This window comes from Thunnus thynnus, chromosome 22, assembly GCF_963924715.1.
Source record: "Thunnus thynnus chromosome 22, fThuThy2.1, whole genome shotgun sequence".
In the NCBI taxonomy this organism is placed as follows: domain Eukaryota; kingdom Metazoa; phylum Chordata; class Actinopteri; order Scombriformes; family Scombridae; genus Thunnus; species Thunnus thynnus.
This window is the reverse complement of record NC_089538.1, coordinates 18,205,442-18,226,317: the sequence shown is the minus strand read 5'-3', so window position 1 is coordinate 18,226,317 and position 20,876 is coordinate 18,205,442. Positions and strand designations below refer to the sequence as shown.

At 38.0% G+C, this 20,876-nt stretch overlaps 2 protein-coding genes across 4 annotated transcripts; both read right to left on the bottom strand.

Annotated features, from left to right (window-relative positions):
• Positions 1–18: 18 nt before the first annotated feature.
• Positions 19–17,737, bottom strand: LOC137174319 (uncharacterized). 3 transcript variants are annotated; one of them, XM_067579528.1, is made up of 40 exons: positions 17,547–17,737; positions 15,556–15,767; positions 15,243–15,431; positions 14,910–15,133; positions 14,616–14,703; positions 14,433–14,527; positions 12,760–12,852; positions 12,614–12,683; positions 12,434–12,519; positions 12,141–12,236; positions 11,063–11,155; positions 10,681–10,773; positions 10,190–10,297; positions 9,920–10,001; positions 9,795–9,838; positions 9,583–9,681; positions 9,364–9,453; positions 8,806–8,884; positions 8,671–8,714; positions 8,495–8,587; positions 8,139–8,258; positions 7,589–7,667; positions 7,456–7,499; positions 6,942–7,034; positions 6,725–6,820; positions 6,416–6,497; positions 6,291–6,334; positions 6,085–6,183; positions 5,848–5,946; positions 5,629–5,718; positions 5,073–5,151; positions 4,928–4,971; positions 4,137–4,215; positions 4,002–4,045; positions 3,859–3,912; positions 3,542–3,628; positions 2,790–2,885; positions 2,534–2,711; positions 2,402–2,428; positions 19–2,251 (listed from the first exon to the last, which is right to left on the bottom strand). In XM_067579528.1, the coding sequence occupies exons 2-40, from the start codon at positions 15,752–15,754 to the stop codon at positions 1,722–1,724; spliced, it is 4,029 nt and encodes a 1,342-aa protein (XP_067435629.1). In that variant the 5' UTR covers positions 15,755–15,767; positions 17,547–17,737; the 3' UTR covers positions 19–1,721. The 3 variants fall into 3 exon arrangements, with proteins under 3 accessions (XP_067435629.1, XP_067435630.1, XP_067435631.1); XM_067579529.1 differs by having other exon boundaries at positions 14,622–14,703; XM_067579530.1 differs by lacking the exon at positions 6,725–6,820.
• A 15-nt stretch (positions 17,738–17,752) lies between these two features.
• Positions 17,753–20,251, bottom strand: LOC137174321 (uncharacterized). The gene is made up of 6 exons (XM_067579535.1): positions 20,091–20,251; positions 19,138–19,192; positions 18,875–19,024; positions 18,612–18,761; positions 18,275–18,498; positions 17,753–18,041 (listed from the first exon to the last, which is right to left on the bottom strand). Exons 1-6 carry the CDS (start codon positions 20,217–20,219, stop codon positions 17,928–17,930), a joined length of 822 nt encoding a protein of 273 aa, XP_067435636.1. The 5' UTR covers positions 20,220–20,251; the 3' UTR covers positions 17,753–17,927.
• Between the last annotated feature and the right edge of the window lie 625 nt (positions 20,252–20,876).

Genomic DNA, 20,876 nt, shown 5'->3' with positions numbered 1-20,876 from the left:
AAATGCAGGAACAATTGATAGTGTCAGAAAAAGAAAAAGAAACTCTTTATTGGGATTTTCATTCCCCTGTGCGTTGAAGTATAAAAAGTTGTTATGTAACAGTTTGTATTACACCCTTGCATGTGATTTTATAGACTATGTCAAATGTCCTAACTAATAGCTTACAAAAATAAGTAAATGATATAAATTCCCACTTTACCATCATGTGACAAAACCAAGGGGAGACAGGGCAGGGGTCAGAGGTCACAGTGATGGTGTACATGTGGTTTTATACAAGGATGTAACTAGAAATAACAGGTTATATGAACAGAAAGTGACAGAATGAGGATTTCACTAACTGTCCTCTGGTGTCCTCATCAATTTTTTTATCATTGTCTACCCATCCATACATGAAATGCACATCAAAACATTTGATAAAAACACTTTGACACTTTTGAAAATAATATATAATGTAGGTTTTAAAGATTGTCCTGACATTAGTTTTTAAAAAGTGTTTTTGTCTGCTGTAATTAGGAGAAACTTTTAGTTACTCTCCTTTGAACTCTAAGAAGAGTAGCTAAGAGTAGATTTGGTAGCTTACAGGGATTCAAAAAGAAGACACCAAAAACAAAAATACACAATGCTTAATATAAAGGAAATGCATATTTGTAGAAAAAAATTACAAATTTTCTTTATCTAATTGCAGGACATGTGAACTCAACAAGGGAATTCTTTTACATTATATATATATCATATTATAACAATTAAAGGTGCACTCTAGTGATCTTACACATTACGTTCAGTTAACTCTTAATAACAAGTACAACTCAACCTGAAAAAACTCTTTTATAACATATATTGACATAATACTTTCTATGTTGACTCAAGAAGGAGCTTTACGAGGTCTAAAAAAAAACCCTGAATATTTTATTTGGAAGAAGTTGGTGTTTACCAAGCAGGTAGGGCCTTACATAAGACACTATTCAGTTGCATTATAGAAAATAGGATCCAGTGTTCCAGCTCTACATTTATATTCTGAGGCTCTACTTGAATATCTTTGAATGTTTTACAGTTTAAAAAACTCCTTATTTATCTTATACCGGCCGACTTCCAGCGGCTTGGGAGGCTATGTAAGCAAACGGTAGAAGCAGGATTTCACTTCTTTTTCTTGTTCTTTACTCTAAATGTAAACTGCTCAAATACATCCATAAATGCTGGGTCCGAATCCGACCCAAAAAATGCAAGTGAACAACGCAAACAACACTTGGAACCACCTTAGCAACAAAGGTTACGAAACGGTTGGCCATTTCTGGGCATGCGCGAACAACCTGACATCATCAAGAGGAGAAAGTAGAGGTAACATTGTAAACCAAGCGTGCAGAATGAAGCCCTGACTTTTGACTTGCAGCGAGCATTTAACATAGGTTCAACCCAATTTTTTTGACCTTTGACTATGTTTAACATAGACATCCGACATTGTAACAGTAAAAAAATAACATAAAATCACAAAAAGCAAGATATGCCCCCTTTAACAAAACATGGCTTTAACGGAAATGCTAACATTAACAGTAAAACACTTGTAAGTAACTGCACCAATGATGAAAACACATATTCCTTGTAATGTTACCAAAAAAGCACCATTTTCAAAACCTTGCCATTTCTATAAAATCTGTAAAAACCAGAGTAAAATGGCTGTAAGAGTATGTTGCATACACACCCTTGTAATAACATGCTGCATATAATTACTGGTGTTTCACAGTTGAGATGATAAGAGGATCAGCACTTTCACCAAGATGCAAACTGAAATATGGGCAGATTTCTCCGGTGAACGAACACAGAGTAAAGGAGTAGATGTGAGATTTAGCCGTCACGTTGTAGAAAGACACAAGACCTCCCTCGTAGTCCACAAACACTCCCACCTTCTGTAGATTTTCTTTAAACAAAAGGGGAACAGGTGGAGCTGTCAGGGCTGCATACTCTTTGTTTTTAAAATGTACAATAGCCCAGTAACCGTTATCAGGGCTCAGCAATAGTTTCCCCTTGCAGTTTGCGTCGCCTCTCGCTACACCTAGATCCCACCCGGTCTTGTTGCTGACCTCCACTTCCCAGTATGATTTCCAAGAGGTAAACTTGTTGAGCCCCAGGACGCTGCCGAACAGATCAAACCTCTCTGGAGCATCAGCCACGTCTGTCTCTTGTTCATCTCTTACTTCCTTCCCATCAGCAGAAATAAGGCATCGGTGTGCGGTGGTAGGATCCAGCTTTATATCCACTAGAGTTAAGAGAGAAACAGTAGAAGTAATAGAAAACTTCACAGTGAGCTTTAAAAAGATCATCTTTCTTTCTTCTGAACTTGAAGAATTCCTTGTATTTGCTTCTTTTCCTGTTTAGATAACATTTTTTTACACTTTAAAACACGCACCTGCAAACTTGGTAATCCATTCAAGATCTGTGGGGTTAAAAAAATACTGTTAGTTAATAATCAGTGTCCGTAAATTACGGTTCCAAATGCAAAACAATTAAAGTGCAATGATTAGTAAGTGTATGGCCTTACCATTAGAATATGGCTTTTCCAGTTTCTGGTGAATTTGCCCCACCTTGGTCGATTTTGTATTTCTCAGAGTTTCATTGGAGATTTTAAGGTCTAGAGACTTCTGGCGAGCATCCTCCATCACCTTTGAGAGCTCACTGTTGGTCTCCACCGGTCTGCAATCCAAGCTCTCCTGTAAAGGCTGATGGACAGCATTTTGGTATCAAACCATATTGAGGAGAAAAGACTAAAATAAAAAAGCTAAATGTTCAAAACTTACTTTACGGGCTTTTACAGATGATCTGTCTTCATCCCCATTTCGTTCTCTCATCTCAACCTTGTGCTTTACGTCATCTGGGATTCTGTCTTGCCTTACCTTGAATGAGTTTACGCAAAACAAGGCTTCTAAGTACAACCGTATGTGCAGGTACAACAGCAGCATTGTTTTTTTTAAATAGTTTTTGGGCCTTTTTTGTCTTTAACGGAGAGTGGATAGTGGAGAAGCAGACAGGAGACAAGGGGAGAGAGAGGGAAGGATGATGCAACAAAGGTCCCAAGCCAGAGTTGAAGCGGCAATGTTGCGGTTATGTGGCCTGTGCTGTAACCATTCATCTACCAGAGCACTCCTAATACCAGCATTGTTACACAAGTAGAATATAATAGAAGACTTACATACTGTTAAAGACTGAATTTGAAGGATTTCTCTTAATGGCTGAACAGTTTATAATAGTCATAAATCATATAGATTTTAGGGTCACTTGCTGAGATGGCAAGTAGAGTACGCTTCTTTTATAGTTTTTGTCAGGAAAAGTGTGCTGACCAGCAAACAGCAGTGATAAAGTCAGCCCATTCCTAATTGCTAAACCACAAAATTTATAATAAACTGACTTGTAAGTGGACTTGTGATTCTCATATTTTAAAACTAAGATTTTCTTAAAATTGTTGTCTTCTGCACCTCAGTAGGTTAATGAAGGAAAACTAATATAGGAATGATTAAAAAAAAACAACACAATAGAGGCACTGGTACTGTACCTGTGATAGTTTTTGATCGTCCCTCTCTTTCCCCTTTGCTGTTTCCTGGGCTGTGGCAGCTGAAAGCTTTTGGCCTAATGGCTTCACCTGAAAGACAATGAACACTCAAATATCCAACTTACTTATTAATAAAACCTAGAAACCTAATAACCATCTCAAACATCCTTGCAACCATCTCCTATTGGTATCTTACCAACAAACTAGCACATATTGCCAGACATACTAAACTGAGTCCCGAACACACGTTTGATCTTTTTGTACTTTCTGGCATCTAAATGAGGTGAAAAATCAGATTTATAGAGAGTCTACTACTATACCTGTGCTGGTTTACGTTCCTCCTGGTGTTTTTCCTTCAGTCGGGCTGCTGTTTCCTGGTTTGTAGCGGAAAACATCATCAAGCACAAGCTTGACACAAATAGTTATTGAACATTATATAATTAATGAATGAAATTGGCTATACCTTCAGTCCAGTGGAGCAATCAGAGAGCTGCGCAGTTTCAGACACTGTAAAAACAGAGGAAGGTCACTGTCAATCGCATTCCCTTAACTATTTAGCAGTTTCCTGTGTTAAATTAACCATAACACAACCACATACATGCTTTGGGGTCCTCCTTTGTTGTGGCCTCTGTCACTGCAGGATTCATTTTGGTGGTGGCACTTGTTGTATCTGGAACCTTTTGTCAGAGAAAGGACATATTTGAAACATTTAAGCAAGAGCATCATCTCACCTGTATATGAATCTCTGAGCAAAGGAAAGCTCTTTATATTGGAGTGATTTCTGCTTTACAAGAATGAATGTGTCTTTTTAGGGGGGATTATTATTTTAGTGTTTTTAGTTGCATAGACATCTACAACATCATACATATTTTTGAGCTCTATCATAAGCTCTTGTGTTGTTACTGTCGTGTTGTTTTGTGCTGTTGTGTTGTTATCTTCTGATGATTATTTTCACATTTTTTCAATTAATCAATTAATTGTTTAGCCTAACAAATGTCACAGAATAGTGAAAAATCAATCTGATAATTGTGACGTCTTCAGATGTCTTGCAAATAAACATTAAATTTAAAAAAAACAGTATGTCAGTTGTTTTTATTATATTTTTTAATTGAAATATGCTTTAAAGTGTATCTTAATGTGGGGAGGTTCATTGGACAGCCTGGTATCAGTACAGAGATATTTAGTTCTCAAGGTTTTAAGTGAGACTCTCCCCTCTATCCAATCAGAGGAGGCCAAAGTCAGGTCAAGTACTCCTCTCATACTGAGACTCAATGCTAGCATTAGCTGCGTTAGTGTGAGTTTAACATAAGAAAAAGGGCTGTAATAGAACAAGAGAGGCAAATATCAGATAAAATGGACAATTACACAATTGTCAAAAATCTGTTGTACCTTCAGTTCAGTGGAGAAATCGCAGAGCTGTGCAGTTTCACATGCTGTAAAAAAAAGAGAAAGGTTACTGTCAACCACATTTCCTTAATTTTCTTGGTTATTTTTCAATTTCCTGTGTTGAATAAACCTTAACACAATTACATACATGATTTGGGGTCCTCCGTTCTCGCAGCTTCTGCCGCTGCAGGATTCATTTTGGTGGTGGCACTTGTTGAGTCTGGCATCTTTTGTCAGAGAAAGGTGGAAGGTTTATAATGTATGAAGCATTTGAGCACGTATGTAGTGTTTCATCTCAACTGTATGAGAATCTGTGAGCAAATGAAAGTTCTTCATATTGCGACTAGAGACACTACAAGACGGATTGATGCATTTCAAATTGAATTAGGTTTTTTAGGGGTTGTTACATCTTCTACAGCTGAAGCTGAGGATTATTTTAATACTTCCTCAATTAATCAATTAATTGTTAAGTCCAATGTGACGTCTTCAGATGTCTTGTTTTGTCAAACTAACAGCCTAAAACACAAATATATTCAATGTACAATGATATAAAACAGTGGAAAGCAGAAAATCCTCTCACTGGAGAAACTGCAAAGCATTATTAATGTGTGTAGGATTCATCTACTTGGGATCATGGATATCTGTAGAACAATTCAAGGGGATCCATCCAATAGTTATAACTAAAAAAGACACTAGTTCTTTACCAGTGATAGTTTTTGATCCTCTCTGTCTTGCTTCTTTGGTTGGACTGCTGTTTCTTGGGCTGTGGCAGCTAAAAACTTCTGCGCCAAAGGCTGAAAGATATTTAGCATTCAAGTATCCAACTAATTAATAATAATATGATCATAGCTGTTAGCACAACACTTTTCAAGTCTGTCAACAATAAAATGTGAAGCTGCATTTTCTGTCCAAACATCTATCACCTGTGGTAGTTTTTGTTCCTCCTCGTGTTTCTCCTTTGGTTGCTGGACTGCTGTTTCCTGGGCTGTGGCAGCTAAAAACTTCTGCGCCAAAGGCTTCGCCTGAAAGATATAAAACATTCATGTATCCAACTAATTAATAATAATATGATCATAGCTGTTAACACAGCACTTTTCAAATCAGTTAGCATAAATAGCATAAAACTTAAAAGCTGCATTTTCTGTCAGAACATCTATCACCTGTGGTAGTTTTTGTTCCTCCTGGTGTTTCTCCTTTGGTTGCTGGACTGCTGCTGTTTTCTTGGTTGTAGCTGAAAACATCAGGGCCAGTTGCTTCACCTGTAACATTTTAAACATCCACAAAAAGATCATAACTTTTCTGAACAATCAGCAAAAACACAACTGCGAAAGTGTTTGCATAACATTGGAAACAGAGTCTGCTGTACCTTCATGCCAGTGGAGAAATCAGAGACCTGTGCAGTTTCACTCACTGAAGAGAAAGAAGACAGTGAATGGTTCATTTTCTTGATTATTTAACAATTTCCTGCGTATAATAAATCATACTACATACATGATTTAGGATCCTCCTCTGTTACGGCATCTGCTGCTGCAGTATCGGTTTGGGTGGTGGCACTTGTTGAATCTGGGACACTCTGACAAAAAGAGGTGGAAAGTTCATAATATTTGAGTGATTTAATTTCAAAGTAAAGTGTATATCCAATAAAGACTTTTCCAGCTGGTTTCACACTGTCCAGCATTTTTATCACAAATTTGTTTACAGAATTCAAATAATTTTTTAAGTAGCAGCAATAACTTCATATAATAAATGATGAATAGAGTAATTTAGAGTAAAAAACAGTCAAAAACTTAAGCGCAGTACCTTGCAGGCTCTCTCTGCTGCTCTGATGTTACTCATTTTTTCTTCTCTCATCTGAATAATCTGCTCTAATTCAGATTTTGATCTCTCTTGAGTGGCCTTGCACACACAGAGATAAGATGAAAGTCTTGTTAGAGCACAGTTGGTGACATATGTTTAGGTTCTTCCTGGCACCTCAATGAGATGAAAAATAAGATTTACAAAGGGTCTGCTACTATACCTGTGCTGGTTTTCGTTCCTCATTGTGTTTCTCCTTTGGTCGGACTGCTGTTTTGTGGGTTGTATCTGAAAACATCCAGGCCAGCTGTTTCACCTGAAAAATGTTAAACGCTCAGCACAATCTTGACACAAATAGATAATGGAAACATAATAACCTTTGCTGATTGTTCTGAAAAGTGCAGCAAATAAACATTGAATTTAAACAACAGTAGGTCATTTTTTTCTTATATTTTTTAATTGAAATATGTTTCAAAGTATGTTTTAATGTGGGGAGGCTCATTGGACAGATTGGTATCAGTACAGAGATATTTAGTTCTCAAGGTTTTAAGCGAGACCCCAACCAAACCAATCAGAGGAGGCCAAAGTCAGGTCAAATACTCCTCTCGTACTGAGGCTCCAACTAGCATTAGCTGTGTTAGCGCAAGTTTAACATAAGAAAAAGGGCTGCAATAGAAGAAAAGAGGCAAATATCAGATAAAATGGACAATTGCACAATTGTCAAAAATCTGTTGTACCTTCAGTCCAGTGGAGAAATCGCAGAGCTGTGCAGTTTCACATGCTGTAAAAAAGGAGAAAGGTCACTGTCAACCACATTCTTGGTTATTTTGCAATTTCCTGTGTTGAATAAATCTTAACACAATTACATACATGCTTTGGGGTCATCCTTTCTCGTGGCTTCTGCCGCTGCAGGATTCATTTTGGTGGTGGCACTTGCTGAGTCTGGTATCTTTGGTCAGAGAAAATTGGAGGGTTTATAATGTATGAAGCATTTGAGCACATATGTAGTGTTTAATCTCAACTGAATCTCTGAGCAAATGAAAGCTCTTCATATTGCGACTAGAGACACTACAAGACGGATTGATGTATTTCAAATTGAATTAGGTTTTTTAGGGGTTGTTACATCTTCTACAGCTGAAGCTGAGGATTATTTTAATACTTCCTCAATTAATCAATTAATTGTTAAATCCAATGTGACATCTTCAGATGTCTTGTTTTGTCAAACTAACAGCCTAAAACACAAATATATTCAATGTACAATGATATAAAACAGTGGAAAGCAGCAAATCATCTCACTGGAGAAGCTGCATAGCATGATTAATGTGTGTAGGATTCATCTTGTGGGGATCATGGATATCTGTAGAAAAATTCGAGGCAATCCATCCAAAAGTTATAACTAAAAAAGACACTAGGTCTTTACCAGTGATAGTTTTTGATCCTCTCTGTCTTGCTTCTTTGGTTGGACTGCTGTTTCCTGGGCTGTGGCAGCTAAAAACTTCTGCGCCAAAGGCTTCAAAAGCTTTTGGCCTAATGGCTTCACCTGAAAGACAATGAACACTCAAGTATCCAACTTACTTATTAATACACCCTAGAAACCCAGTAACCATCTCAAACACCCTTGCAACCATCTCCTACTGGTATCTTACCAACAAACTAGCACATATTGCCAGACATACTAAACTGAGTCCCGAACACACCATCACGTTTGATCTTTTTGTACTTTCTGGCATCTAAATGAGGTGAAAAATCAGATTTATAGAGAGTCTACTACTATACCTGTGCTGGTTTATGTTCCTCCTGGTGTTTTTCCTTCAGTTGGGCTGCTGTTTCCTGGTTTGTAGCAGAAAACATCCAAGCCAGCTGCTTCACCTGAAAAACGTTTAACACCCAGCACAAGCTTGACACAAATAGTTATTGAACATTATATAATTAATGAATAAAATTGGCTCTACCTTCAGTCCAGTGGAGCAATCAGAGAGCTGTGCAGTTTCAGACACTGTAAAAACAGAGGAAGGTCACTGTCAATCGCATTCCCTTAACTATTTAGCAGTTTCCTGTGTTAAATTAACCATAACACAACCACATACATGCTTTGGGGTCCTCCTTTGTTGCGTCCTCTGTCACTGCAGGATTCATTTTGGTGGTGGCACTTGTTGAGTCTGGCATCTTTGGTCAGAGAAAGGTGGAAGGTTTATAATGTATGAAGCATTTGAGCACGTATGTAGTGTTTCATCTCAACTGTATGAGAATCTGTGAGCTAATGAAAGCTCTTCATATTGCAACTAGAGACACTACAAGATGGATTCCTGCATTTCAAAACTGAATTAGGTTTTTTAGGGGTTGTTACATCTTCTATGGCTGAAGCTGAGGATTATTTTAATACTTTCTCAATTAATCAATTAATTAAGTCCAATGTGATGTCTTCGGATGTCTGTCTTGTTTTGTCAAACTAACAGCCTAAAACACAATTATATTCAATGTACAATGATATAAAACAGTGGAAAGCAGCAAATCCCCTCACTGGAGAAGCTGCAAAGCATTATTAATGTGTGTAGGATTCATCTACTGGGGATCATGAATATCTGTAGAAAAATTCAAGGCAAACCATCCAATAGTTATAACTAAAGAAGACACTAGTTCTTTACCGGTGATAGTTTTTGATCCTCTTTGTCTTGCTTCTTTGGTTGGACTGCTGTTTCTTGGGCTGTGGCAGCTAAAAACTTCTGCGCCAAAGGCTGAAAGATATTAAGCATTCAAGTATCTATCTAATTAATAATAATATGATCATAGCTGTTAGCACAACACTTTTCAAGTCTGTCAACAATAACATGTGAAGCTGCATTTTCTGTCCAAACATCTATCACCTGTGGTAGTTTTTGTTCCTCCTGGTGTTTCTCCTTTGGTTGCTGGACTGCTGCTGTTTTCTTGGTTGTAGCTGAAAACATCAGGGCCAGTTGCTTCACCTGTAACATTTTAATCACCCACAAAAACAGCATAACTGTTGCTTTTCTGAACAATCAGCAAAAACACAACAGCGAAAGTGTTTGCATAACATTGGAAACAGAGTCTGCTGTACCTTCATGCCAGTGGAGAAATCAGAGTCCTGTGCAGTTTCATTCACTGAAGAGAAAGAAGACAGTAAATGATTCATTTTCTTGATTATTTAGCAATTTCCTGTGTTGAATAAATCATACTACATACATGATTTAGGATCCTCCTCTGATATGGCATCTGCTGCTGCAGTATTGGTTTGGGTGGTGGCACTTGTTGAATCTGGGACACTCTGACAAAGAGGTGGAAAGTTGGTACTACTTGAGTCATTTCACTTTTAAGTGTGTTTAAGTGGCAACAATAATTCCCTAATGGTAGAATATGATATGAAGAATATGATTAATCAAAGTCTTGGAATAAACTCATGATGAGTGAAATTCAGAATCAAATCCAAATAAGTTTAGATCTTAGCTGCATTACCTCGCAGACTTTCTCTGCTGCTTTTTTCTGCAGTTTTTCCTCTCTCATCTGAATTTTCAGCTCTAGTTCAGATTTCAGTCTCTCTTGTATGGCCTTGGCGGCACACACCTACAGTGTATGCACACACAGAGATAAGATGAAAGTCTTGTTAGTACAGCGTTGAATACAAAGTAGCTGTTAAAGTTTGACTTTAAAATGCTAAAGGTGACACAAGTAAGTGACTGATGTGTAGTTTTTGACATGCTGTTGGTATCGGGTATCTTGCTGATTGATCTACTCACCTGAAAGATGTTGAATGAATTAAATGGTAATTTTCAAACCAATCAGAAATTAAACTGTAAAGGACATTGGTGCAACTACAATATGTTTAGAAAAGAAAACAACAAAGAACTACATTGGTGAAATTTCACCAATTTTTCAAAAAACAAGTCAAACATTAGGATAAAAAATACCTTCCAAGATGATAATTGAGTCTAAAACCAACTGTTTACCTGTGATGGTGTTTGATCTTTCCCTTCTTTCTTAGGTGGGACTACTGTTGGCCGGGGTGGAAGAGTTGGACGCTCCCTAACGGATCTATTCACCTGAAAGATGTTAATTCCATTTACATTGTACTTTTCAAAACACTCACATGCACTAACATGCATGCTCACATGCACTAACACGCATGCTCAGACAGACCTGCTGTCAAAACAAAGAACAGAGAAGCTCGGATAACAACACACACAGAAGGAGTGTGACTTCATTCACTGGTAAGGACGCCATTACTCCACGATATCTCTACATAGCAAATAGTTGTTTTCTGACAACTAATACGACTAAATATCATTTATTGCAACTTTAAAATAGGGCATAAAACAAACAGTTTAGTACCTGTGATAATATTTGATCATTCTTGGTTTTCTCCTTGGCTCGGACTGCTGGTATCGGGTATATCGTTGGACGCTCCCTGATCGATCTGTTCACCTGAAAGATGTTCATTTCATTTACATACTGTGGTACTTTTCATACTTTGCTATTTAGTGGTGAGAGAATTTAAACTATGCATGTTGACAGGTAAAGGTGAAAAGTTAAAATAGTTAATAAAGAGTTAATATTACTTATTTTAAAGTTAATGACAAATGAATAAAATCTTTTCCCGGTTCATCATTAAATGACTCAATTTTGTGATTGTGATATAATTTATGGCAATTTATTAATTTGGTAAAAGATTAATCATTTAATTGTTGTCATTTTGTTTTGTATTGTTGTGGCTGTGATGTGACTCATGTTACAATCCGCAACATGTTGAAGAAGGAAAAAAACAAAAACAAAGTGAAAATAAGGATAAAATACCTAAAAATGTGTCACAGTGTGTGTGTTCATTCCTAGTTCCATATTCATCCTTGTCTGTTTTTCTGCCTCGTTACATATTAACTCTCCTGACATTTCAGATCTGGTCACACCCATCTGACCTGCAGTTACCTCTTCCCATCATTTCTCTCCACTCACCTGCTCACCCGTTTCCACTTCCCTAATCAGCCTTGAAGCATTTATACTGGTACCAATTTCATTCATTCTCTTCCAGTTCATCTTTTGTGCCAAGTGAGTTTTCATTTGTATAGGCCAATATCACAAATTTTCCTCAAGGGGCTTTACAATCTTCACAGCAATACAACACCCTCTATCCTGACCCTCCATTTGAATAATGAAAAACTCCCTAAAAACATCTTTAAAGGGGAAAAAGTGGAAGAAACCTCAGGAATAACAGGATAAACAGACATGCAATACATGTTGTGTGTACAAAATAGACAAAGATCGACCAGTTTGTCCTGCCAATCTGTTATTTTGCCTGTTTTCAACCACTTGCCTGCCCATTTTGTTCACTTAGCCTGTTGTCTACCAGGATTTTTGACCTCTTCCTGTTTGTTCAATAGGTGTGTAAATCTACTTTAAACAAACAAACTGTCACCTGTGATGGTGTTTGATCTTCCCCTTCTTTCTTCTTAGGTGGGACTACTGTTGGCCGGGGTGGAAGAGTTGGACGCTCCCTGACTGATCTATTCACCTGAAAGATGGAGGAGAATAAGATGTTAATTCCATTTATATTATACTTTTCAAAACACTCAGCAGCTAAACAATAAACTTGTGTGTTTATGTCACCATCTGGAACAAAAAGCGAGGTAAGAATTTGCATTGAGTAGCTAAAAACTAACAATATTGGTTTCATTTCATAGTCAAACATTTCCAACAAATCTACTTTACCTGCACACCGGAGGAGGAATCATGCAGCTCATGGCCTGACTTTGAGTTTGTGGCTGTTTGGAAAGGCTGCTGTTGAATTGCAAATGCTGTAGTGAAAGGAGATGATCAGTCTCAACCAAATAGCTGCTTTATTTTCCACATTGATTTGCTAAATTCTCTAAATCTTCACTCAGTACATACGTGTGTGGGGCTCCTCTTTGATCGTGGCTGCTTTTGCTGCATATCCTGTCATTGCTCCTCTGTCTGCTACCTAATTAAGGCAAAAATTTACTGAACATACTTGAAATAAAATTTTAAAATAGGGCATAAAACAAACAGTTTAGTACCTGTAATAATATTTGATCATTCTTGGTTTTCTCCTTGGCTCGGACTGCTGGTATCGGGCATATTGTTGGACGCTCCCTGATCGATCCGTTCACCTGAAAGATGTTCATTTCATTTACATACTGTGGTACTTTTCATACTTTGCTATTTAGTGGTGAGAGAATTTAAACTATGCATGTTGACACGTAAAGGTGAAAAGTTAAAATAGTTAATAAAGAGTTAATATTACTTATTTTAAAGTTAATGACAAATGAATAAAATCTTTTCCCGGTTCATCATTAAATGACTCAATTTTGTGATTGTGATGTAATTTATGACAATTTATTAATTTGGTAAAAGATTAATCATTTAATTGTTGTCATTTTGTTTTGTTTTGTTGTGGCTGTGATGTGACTCGGTCATAATACTGATGATGAATAAAAATTGAATTCATTTATTTATTACTTTTCAAAACAGTGATTCATGTTACAATCCGCAACATGTTGAGGAAGAAAAAAAAAAAAGTGTTCATTCCTAGTTCTATATTTATCCTCGCCTGTTTTTCTGCCTCTAAATCTCTTGAGGTTTCAGATCCGGCCACACCCATCTGACCTGCAGTTACCTGTTCCCTCCATATCCCTCCACTCACCTGCCTCCCGCCCGCCTGCTCATCTGTTTCCACTTCCCTAATCAGCCCTGTAGCATTTCTACTGGTATCAATTTCATTCATTCTTTTCCAGCTCATCTTTTGTGCCAAGTCAATTTTCATTTATATAACCCAGTATCACAAATTTCCCTCAGGGGGCTTTCCCTCTATCCTTAGATCCTCGATTTGAATAATGAAAAACTCCCTAAAAAAACTCTTTAATGAGGAAAAAGTGGAAGAAACCTCAGAAAGAGCAACAGAGGGTTTCCTCTCCCAGGATAAACGGACATGCAATACATGGGGCTTTTCTCATTTCTCTACTTTGTGCCTCCTCGTCTCCTCTCTCCTAAATCCTCCTGCCTCTGACCCGCAAATCGATCTCAGTGTGTCACATTTAAGGATTGCTAAAATGCATCTTGAGGAGAGAGGAGGCTTGCTGGAGGAGCTATGAGCGAGGATACACAGGTGTATCCTTTGCGGAAGTCTTTTCGGCACCCGTGCTGTGACGTATAAAAGAGCTGGAATATACAACCATTTGTAGTGTGAGTGTGACAATGTATGATATCCGTATATTCTTGTCACATTGTGCCACATTGTGATATGAATTGAAAGTAAATATAGGCTATAAGTTGTCATGAACACTGTTATGCTCATCTGCAGAGATCATAAAATACAGCAGTACTCTATAAGAAAACAAAGGACAGATGAAGCAGCTCTGCCACACGTCATATTTAATTGACATGACGGCTCTGAACCAAGGATGTCTCATTTTGTTAAGTGCCTGTTGCTTTGACTCATCTCTCCTCGTGTCTCTTCCTCACCTCCTCCGCTCGCATCTCAGGTGGGAGGGACTAGGATGCTAGGAGAGGAGGTGAGGATGTACAAACTTAGAACCAAGAAGAGAGGAAGTTGTGTGCACAAAACAGACAAAGATAGACCTACCAGGTTTTTTTTTTTTTTACCTGTGCCTGCTTGTTCAAAAGGTGTGTAAATCTGCTTTAAAAAGTAGTAAATGAAATATACTCTGAAACCAACTGTTTCTGAGTATACCTGTGGTGATGTTTGATCCTTCCTTTTTTTCTTCTTAGGTCGAACTACTGCAGATGGCGGACTACTCAGCGTTGCAGAACGATGTGGAATTGCAGCTGTAGTGAAAGGAGATGATCAGTCTTACAGTAGCTGCTTCTGCTTTTCAAATTGTTATGCAAAGTCTCAGTTTTTTTATAATCTTACACGTACATGCTTCATATTCCTCCTTGATTGGGGCCGTTAGTGAAGCAGATTTGGTACAGACGTCGATTCTCGGTGGCGACGGCACATCCTGTCAGGTAAAGGCGGAAAGTAAAATAATGATAATGATGCCAAATTGTTCCTTTCACTGCTGAATAAATGAATGACAGAATGAGATTTAGACAAAGGAATTCATTATGACACATAAGAAATAAAATAGGGATGCACACTATTATCGGCACGTCGTCAGTATCAGCCGATAAAAGCTCTAAAATGAAATATCTTTCCAGCACATACCTCCTTCTTGATAATCACTTTCAGAGCTGGCTGAAGTTTCTTTTGATTGACGTCTTCCAACGGATTTTTCCAGTCATGCTGCTCTCTCGCTGGGATCCTCATTCCTTTCGGAGTGCATCCCATCTTCCCCTGGTGAATCCTCAAGCCCCGATAAGTCGTCTCTTTTTTCCAACCACAGTGACAAACCTGGAGGCTTTTGTCTGAAGAGCAGCCTGCAGTTGTCTCTGTTTGAAAGGTAATTTGAGTGATTAGATCGTTCTCATTTGGATGTTTTTAAGCAGTAAATTGAGGATCTTGAATGAACACAATCGGGAATCTTTGTACAAAACCCACCGGTCTTGACAGAGGTGTAGAGTCCCACAGACCCCCACATGTTCTGCTGTTTAGACTCTGCACCTCTCACACCCCTCTGCGTGCATCCCATCTTCCCCTGATGAGTCCTCAAGCCCTGATAAGTCGTCACTTGGGTCCAACCACAATGACAAACCTGGAGGCTTGTCTGTGAAGAGCAGTCTGTTGTGTCTGCTCGAGAAATAATTGAACAGTCGATTTCAATTAGTTGAAACAGTTGACTCTTGGGAGTTTTTAAACAGTAAACTGAGGCTCTTGAATGAACACAATCAGTAATATTTGTGCAAAAACCCACCAGTCTTGATAGAGGTGTAAATATCCAGCCAGAGGTTCTGTTGTTTGTTTGGAAGTCCTACATTCCCCCACATGTTCTGCTGTTCAGACCCTGCACCTCTCACCCCCCTCTGCGTGCATCCCATCCTCCCCTGGTGAATCCTGAGGCCCTGATAGGTCGTCACTTTGGACCAGCCGCAGTGACAAACCTGGAGGCTCATCTCCGACGTGTGTCTGCATAAAACATATTTCAATTCTGTAGACATCGCTCAACCCTACAATGTACCCAAACTTACTTTACATCTGCTTCAAGGTGGAGCTCATTTGAGCTGCTTTATATACTGCTGGATAGTTCTAATCAATAATAACGAATCATATTTTATCTGTTATTCATATCCTTTGTGTGTAAAATCTTAATCTGTAAAGTAACCAGTAACAAGCTGTCAGATAAATATAGCAGAATGACAAGAACAGCATTTCCCTCTGAAATAGAAGGAACTGAAACCCTAGTAGAGGTGCCTTTTCTTTGTGTGTCTTTCTGAACAGTGTTGTGTTTTAGTAAGCACATTGAGAGCCACTAAACCTGATGCATAAAGATATTCGGCCAATAAAGATAATTCTGATAAGGAATAAAATTATGTTAAAATTGACATTCAAATTAACATTCAAATGCTTGTTATAATGCAATATGTCTGTGATAATAATACAAGTAACATGTAACATAATATAACACAAGTAAAATTTGAAATACAGGACTTTGACTTGTAATGGAGTATTTCTGTAATGCAGTATTTTGCAGTATTGTTACTTTGAGGATGTGAATCTTTCTTCCATCACTGGCAGCAGCAGTTTGCTGCACATTGAAAGCAGTTTTCTATTCTTACAGACTACTAGTTGACACTCTCTCTCCCTTGAATGCCATTTTTTCATATCATCATTATATTTGTCTGTTTTCATGAGGGTTTGGGGGGGGAAGAGGGTCGGTGCACCCATCATCTAACAAGTGAGTCGATGCGACAGGAAAACGTCATTAACTGTGGTCCTGCTGGTTGTTTCAGGAGAAGCAACAGTTTGAACAATGATTGCTTGACTTTTCCTCTTAGTTTCTTCTTCTGAGATGCGCTCTGAGACAACTCTGTTTGATGTTATGTTTAATTGCAGATTACCTGGGTGAGCTCCTACGTATCTACTGTGTCAAAACGTCAGTCGAGTGCTGCGCGCGCTGGCTCCTCCACTGAAGGAATAGTCCATTAATCTGTAGTGCGCAGTGGGGTCCTACACTATGTTTTAAAGGGCTTTGGTGACCCTTTGTAAGTTATTGCAGGGGTATAATGAGTTAGAATAGTAACATAATTTCATATGTTTGATATCTGAACATCATAATAAATCTATAGTTGTTTGGGACCCATTTTTAGCCGGGGGGTCTCGGGCAGTTGCCTACCTTGTCTAATGGTCTGCTCCGGATAGAACGAGAAAAATAACTCTCCTATGAATTCTCTTATTGAAAAAAACCGAGAGACAGACATACATACCTACTTCATCATGGATCTTTTCAATAAAAAAGGGATTCAGATGGACCATTCTGTCCTCTGGAATAAAAACTTTCTAATTAAATGTGCTAATTAAATTCATCTTCAAAGTTGTAGCTATTTTCAGTGTAAAGAATAACGGAATATTTTCAGAATTTTTAAATATTATTAGTTTACATTATGTATATAAAACACACCTTGACAACTCAGTGATATGGTGAAGTTGTTAGGGCTAACGTACTAATTAAAGGCTGTTCATTAGGGCTGCGAGCATGCAAAAAAGATTTCAAACAATAACAAAAGAGCTCTCGATCTTCATTATTCTGTTTCTGTGTTGTGGTTTAACATCGTAAAAACCAAAATACAACTATCATGCTACTAACAACCAACGTGACTTGAAAAGCTAGCAGTCTGTGCAGCCACAGTTCATTAACTATCATTAAAAAGTACAATAAATAACAGCATGTATGCATGTGTTGCCTACCTAGCGATCCTCTTCTGTGTTCTGTTGCCTCTCTGTCTCTATTTTCTCTCTGCCACAATAACGTTGATGGTTTTTCTGCTTTCAGTTTCATTTCTGAAAAAACAAAAATCCCCGCCAAAAAGTCTCTTTCTACCAACCCCAGCCATGAGTCACGATGTTTGTGAAATACTAATCTGTTCAAGGTGGTGAATTAAAAAAAAAAAAAAAAGCCACAGAAACATATTTCTTAAAGGAAAAAAGATTTTATTCAACCATTGGAATTTAATTTGGATTTAGATTTTGGAGCTTTGAAAAGAACAAATGTATAACACTTACTAAATAGTCAGGCTACACTGTACATAGTGTTACAGTAGCTGCTTTATTTTCAAATTATGTGAACTCTTAATCTAAACTTAGGTGAACTATAATCTCATAATCTTCATATTCCTCGTTGATCAGGGCCGTTGGTGCTGCAGATTTGGCACGGGCGTTGATTCTTGATTGCACCGGCACATTCTGTCAGGTAAAGGTGGAAAGTAAAAAGAAAGTAAGTTGATAATACGTATTCAAGCTCTGACCTCCACAGTAATGATGCCAAAGTGTTCATTTCACTGCTGAATAAATGAATGACAGAATTAGATTTAGACAAAGGAATTATACCATAAAGACACATAAAAAAAAAAAAAAAAATTCTAAGTGAACTTCAACTTTTTGCCTTTAAAATCTCTCTTGTAATTTCTAGCACTTACCTCCTTCTTGGTAATCACTTTCTTAGCTGGCTGAAGTTTCCGTTGATTGACGTTAATCCACTGATTTGCCCAGTAGGGCTGTTCGCTCTCTGGGATCCTAATTCCCTTTGGAGTGCATTCCATCTTCCCCTGGTGAGTCCTCAAGCCATGATAAGTCGTCACTTTTTTCCAACCACAGTGACAAACCCGGAGGTGTTCGCCTGGAAAGCAGTATGCAGCCTTGTCTGTTTGAAAAGTAATTGAACAGTTGATTTCAATCACTCTCTTTTGCAAGTTTTTAAGCAGTAAACTGAGGATCTTGAATGAACACAATCAGGATTATTTGTGCAAAACCCACCAGTCTGTTCAGACTCTGCAACTCTCACATCCTTCCGTGTACATCCCATCTTCCCCTGATGTGTGCGCAGATCCTGGTATGTTGTCACTTTGGACCAGCCGCAGTGACAAACCTGGAGGCTTTTGTCTGAAACGCAGTCTGCAGCCTTGTCTGTTTAAAAAGTAATTGAACAGTTGATTTCAATCACTCTCTTTTGCAAGTTTTTAAGCAGTAAACTGAGGATCTTGAATGAACACAATCAGGATTATTTGTGCAAAACCCACCAGTCTGTTCAGACTCTGCAACTCTCACATCCTTCCGTGTACATCCCATCTTCCCCTGATGTGTGCGCAGACCCTGGTATGTCGTCACTTTGGACCAGCCGCAGTGACAAACCTGGAGGCTTTTGTCTGAAACGCAGTCTGCAGCCTTGTCTGTTTGAAAAGTAATTGAACAGTTGATTTAAATCACTCTCTTTTGCAAGTTTTTAAGCAGTAAACTGAGGATCTTGAATGAACACAATCAGGAATATTTGCACAAAACCCACCTGTCTGTTCAGACTCTTCAACTCTCACATCCTTCCGTGTACATCCCATCTTCCCCTAAAACATGTTACAAAACATATTGTTGGTATGGTGAATGTGTTGTCTCTTCCATTAAACTCTCAATTACATTTAAGGTGTTTTAAAATTGTACAGCAAGAACATTTTAAGGAAAGCTGCTTTCAAAACTCTGAGGTTTGATGACAGTTATGCCAATTGATGAGTCAGATGCCAGAAATCAAACAGTTTTAATGATCAGTTGATTGTTTTCAAGTCATTTATAAATCAAAAAAAGTCTGTTTCCAGTTTCTATAATGTGAGCTGAGTTTCTCTGTTTTCTATTGCTGTAAAGCTGAATAACTTTGAGTTTTGGGCTGCTGAAAAAACAAGTATAGTGTCTGTTTTTTGACACGTGGATGAAGAAAGAGGCCGAGATTATAAATAGGTTGTAACAGCTGCATTGTCATCACTTCCCTACATGCAGAGCAAATATTAAAAAGCTTACCTAAGATGAATTACACACACAGGTCTTTTTTATGTACAGTATCTATATCATTGGTTTTGGATGCAACACTGCTTACAAACTTCTTGATATAACCTTCCTCTCTCTGTTTCACAAGAAATTAACTTTCCTATGAATTCTCTTGTAGGAAAAAAGAGAGATAGACAGATAGCCTGATCTGAAAAATTGTCTGGAGGAGTAAATTTGATAATCACCCTGCAATAACTGACCCTTCCTGATGTTAAGAGTCATTATAATGTATTTCCTTCATTCTGTTCTCAAAGACTTAATTAAGGGCTTTTTTGATGATTGATTGATTTTGATGGACCATTCTGTCCTCTAGAATAAAAACTTTCTGATTAAATGTATCAGTCAGAATTTCAGTAACCCAGCATTAAAATCAACATTAAAAAGAAAAATGAATGAATGAACAACATGTATTCATGTGTTGCCTACCTTGCGATCCTTTTTCATTCTGTTGCCTCTCTGTCTCTGTTTCCTCTCTGCCACAGTAACTCTGAGTAGAGGAATGTTTTTGAGAAAAAAAACCCTCCCAAATGGTGACGTATCTGGAAAATTTTCCATGACATGGCAGTGGATTGGAAACAGGTTTTGGCATGATGGCACAGAAGGGCGTGGCATGTGGGGATCACCAAATAATAATTGCATTAATCATTTGACTGTGTGGTCAACTATGTGTAATCATATAAATTGCGTGTTTAATCTATGTATGGACGCTGAGTTCAGCTGTGTGTGAAGGCCTTGACAGTGGATGACTGTAAAAGGACATGTACCCAATGGATAAAATCTCAATGAGATTTCGCTTTTTGGAAAGGTCATGGATAGACATCCATCTGTGGAAAGCTGAGACAAAGAGAGTACGTACACATAACTTTGATTAAACTAAATAATGTTTAGACTCATACAAAAATTATCCCTCTCAATCATCATTGTCCATTGACTGTATACAAAGATGGACACCATGACAGCTCCCTGAAAGTGAAGCCAAAACATTTCAATTGCCCCCTGGTGGCTGGCTGCAGTATAGGTCATAAGTCCCGCCCCCTCCATGTTAGCATGGATGGGACATGAGCCAAACTAAAAAATCAAAGTACTCGTCAAGTTAATTTTTCCCAAAGATGGTCATTTTAGTTTAGTTTACTTTGGGTACACTTTTGGGCCTCAACCTTTGGTCGGTGGGTGTGTAGCCCCCAGCCAATCACAGTGTGCAGGGTGTGAGGT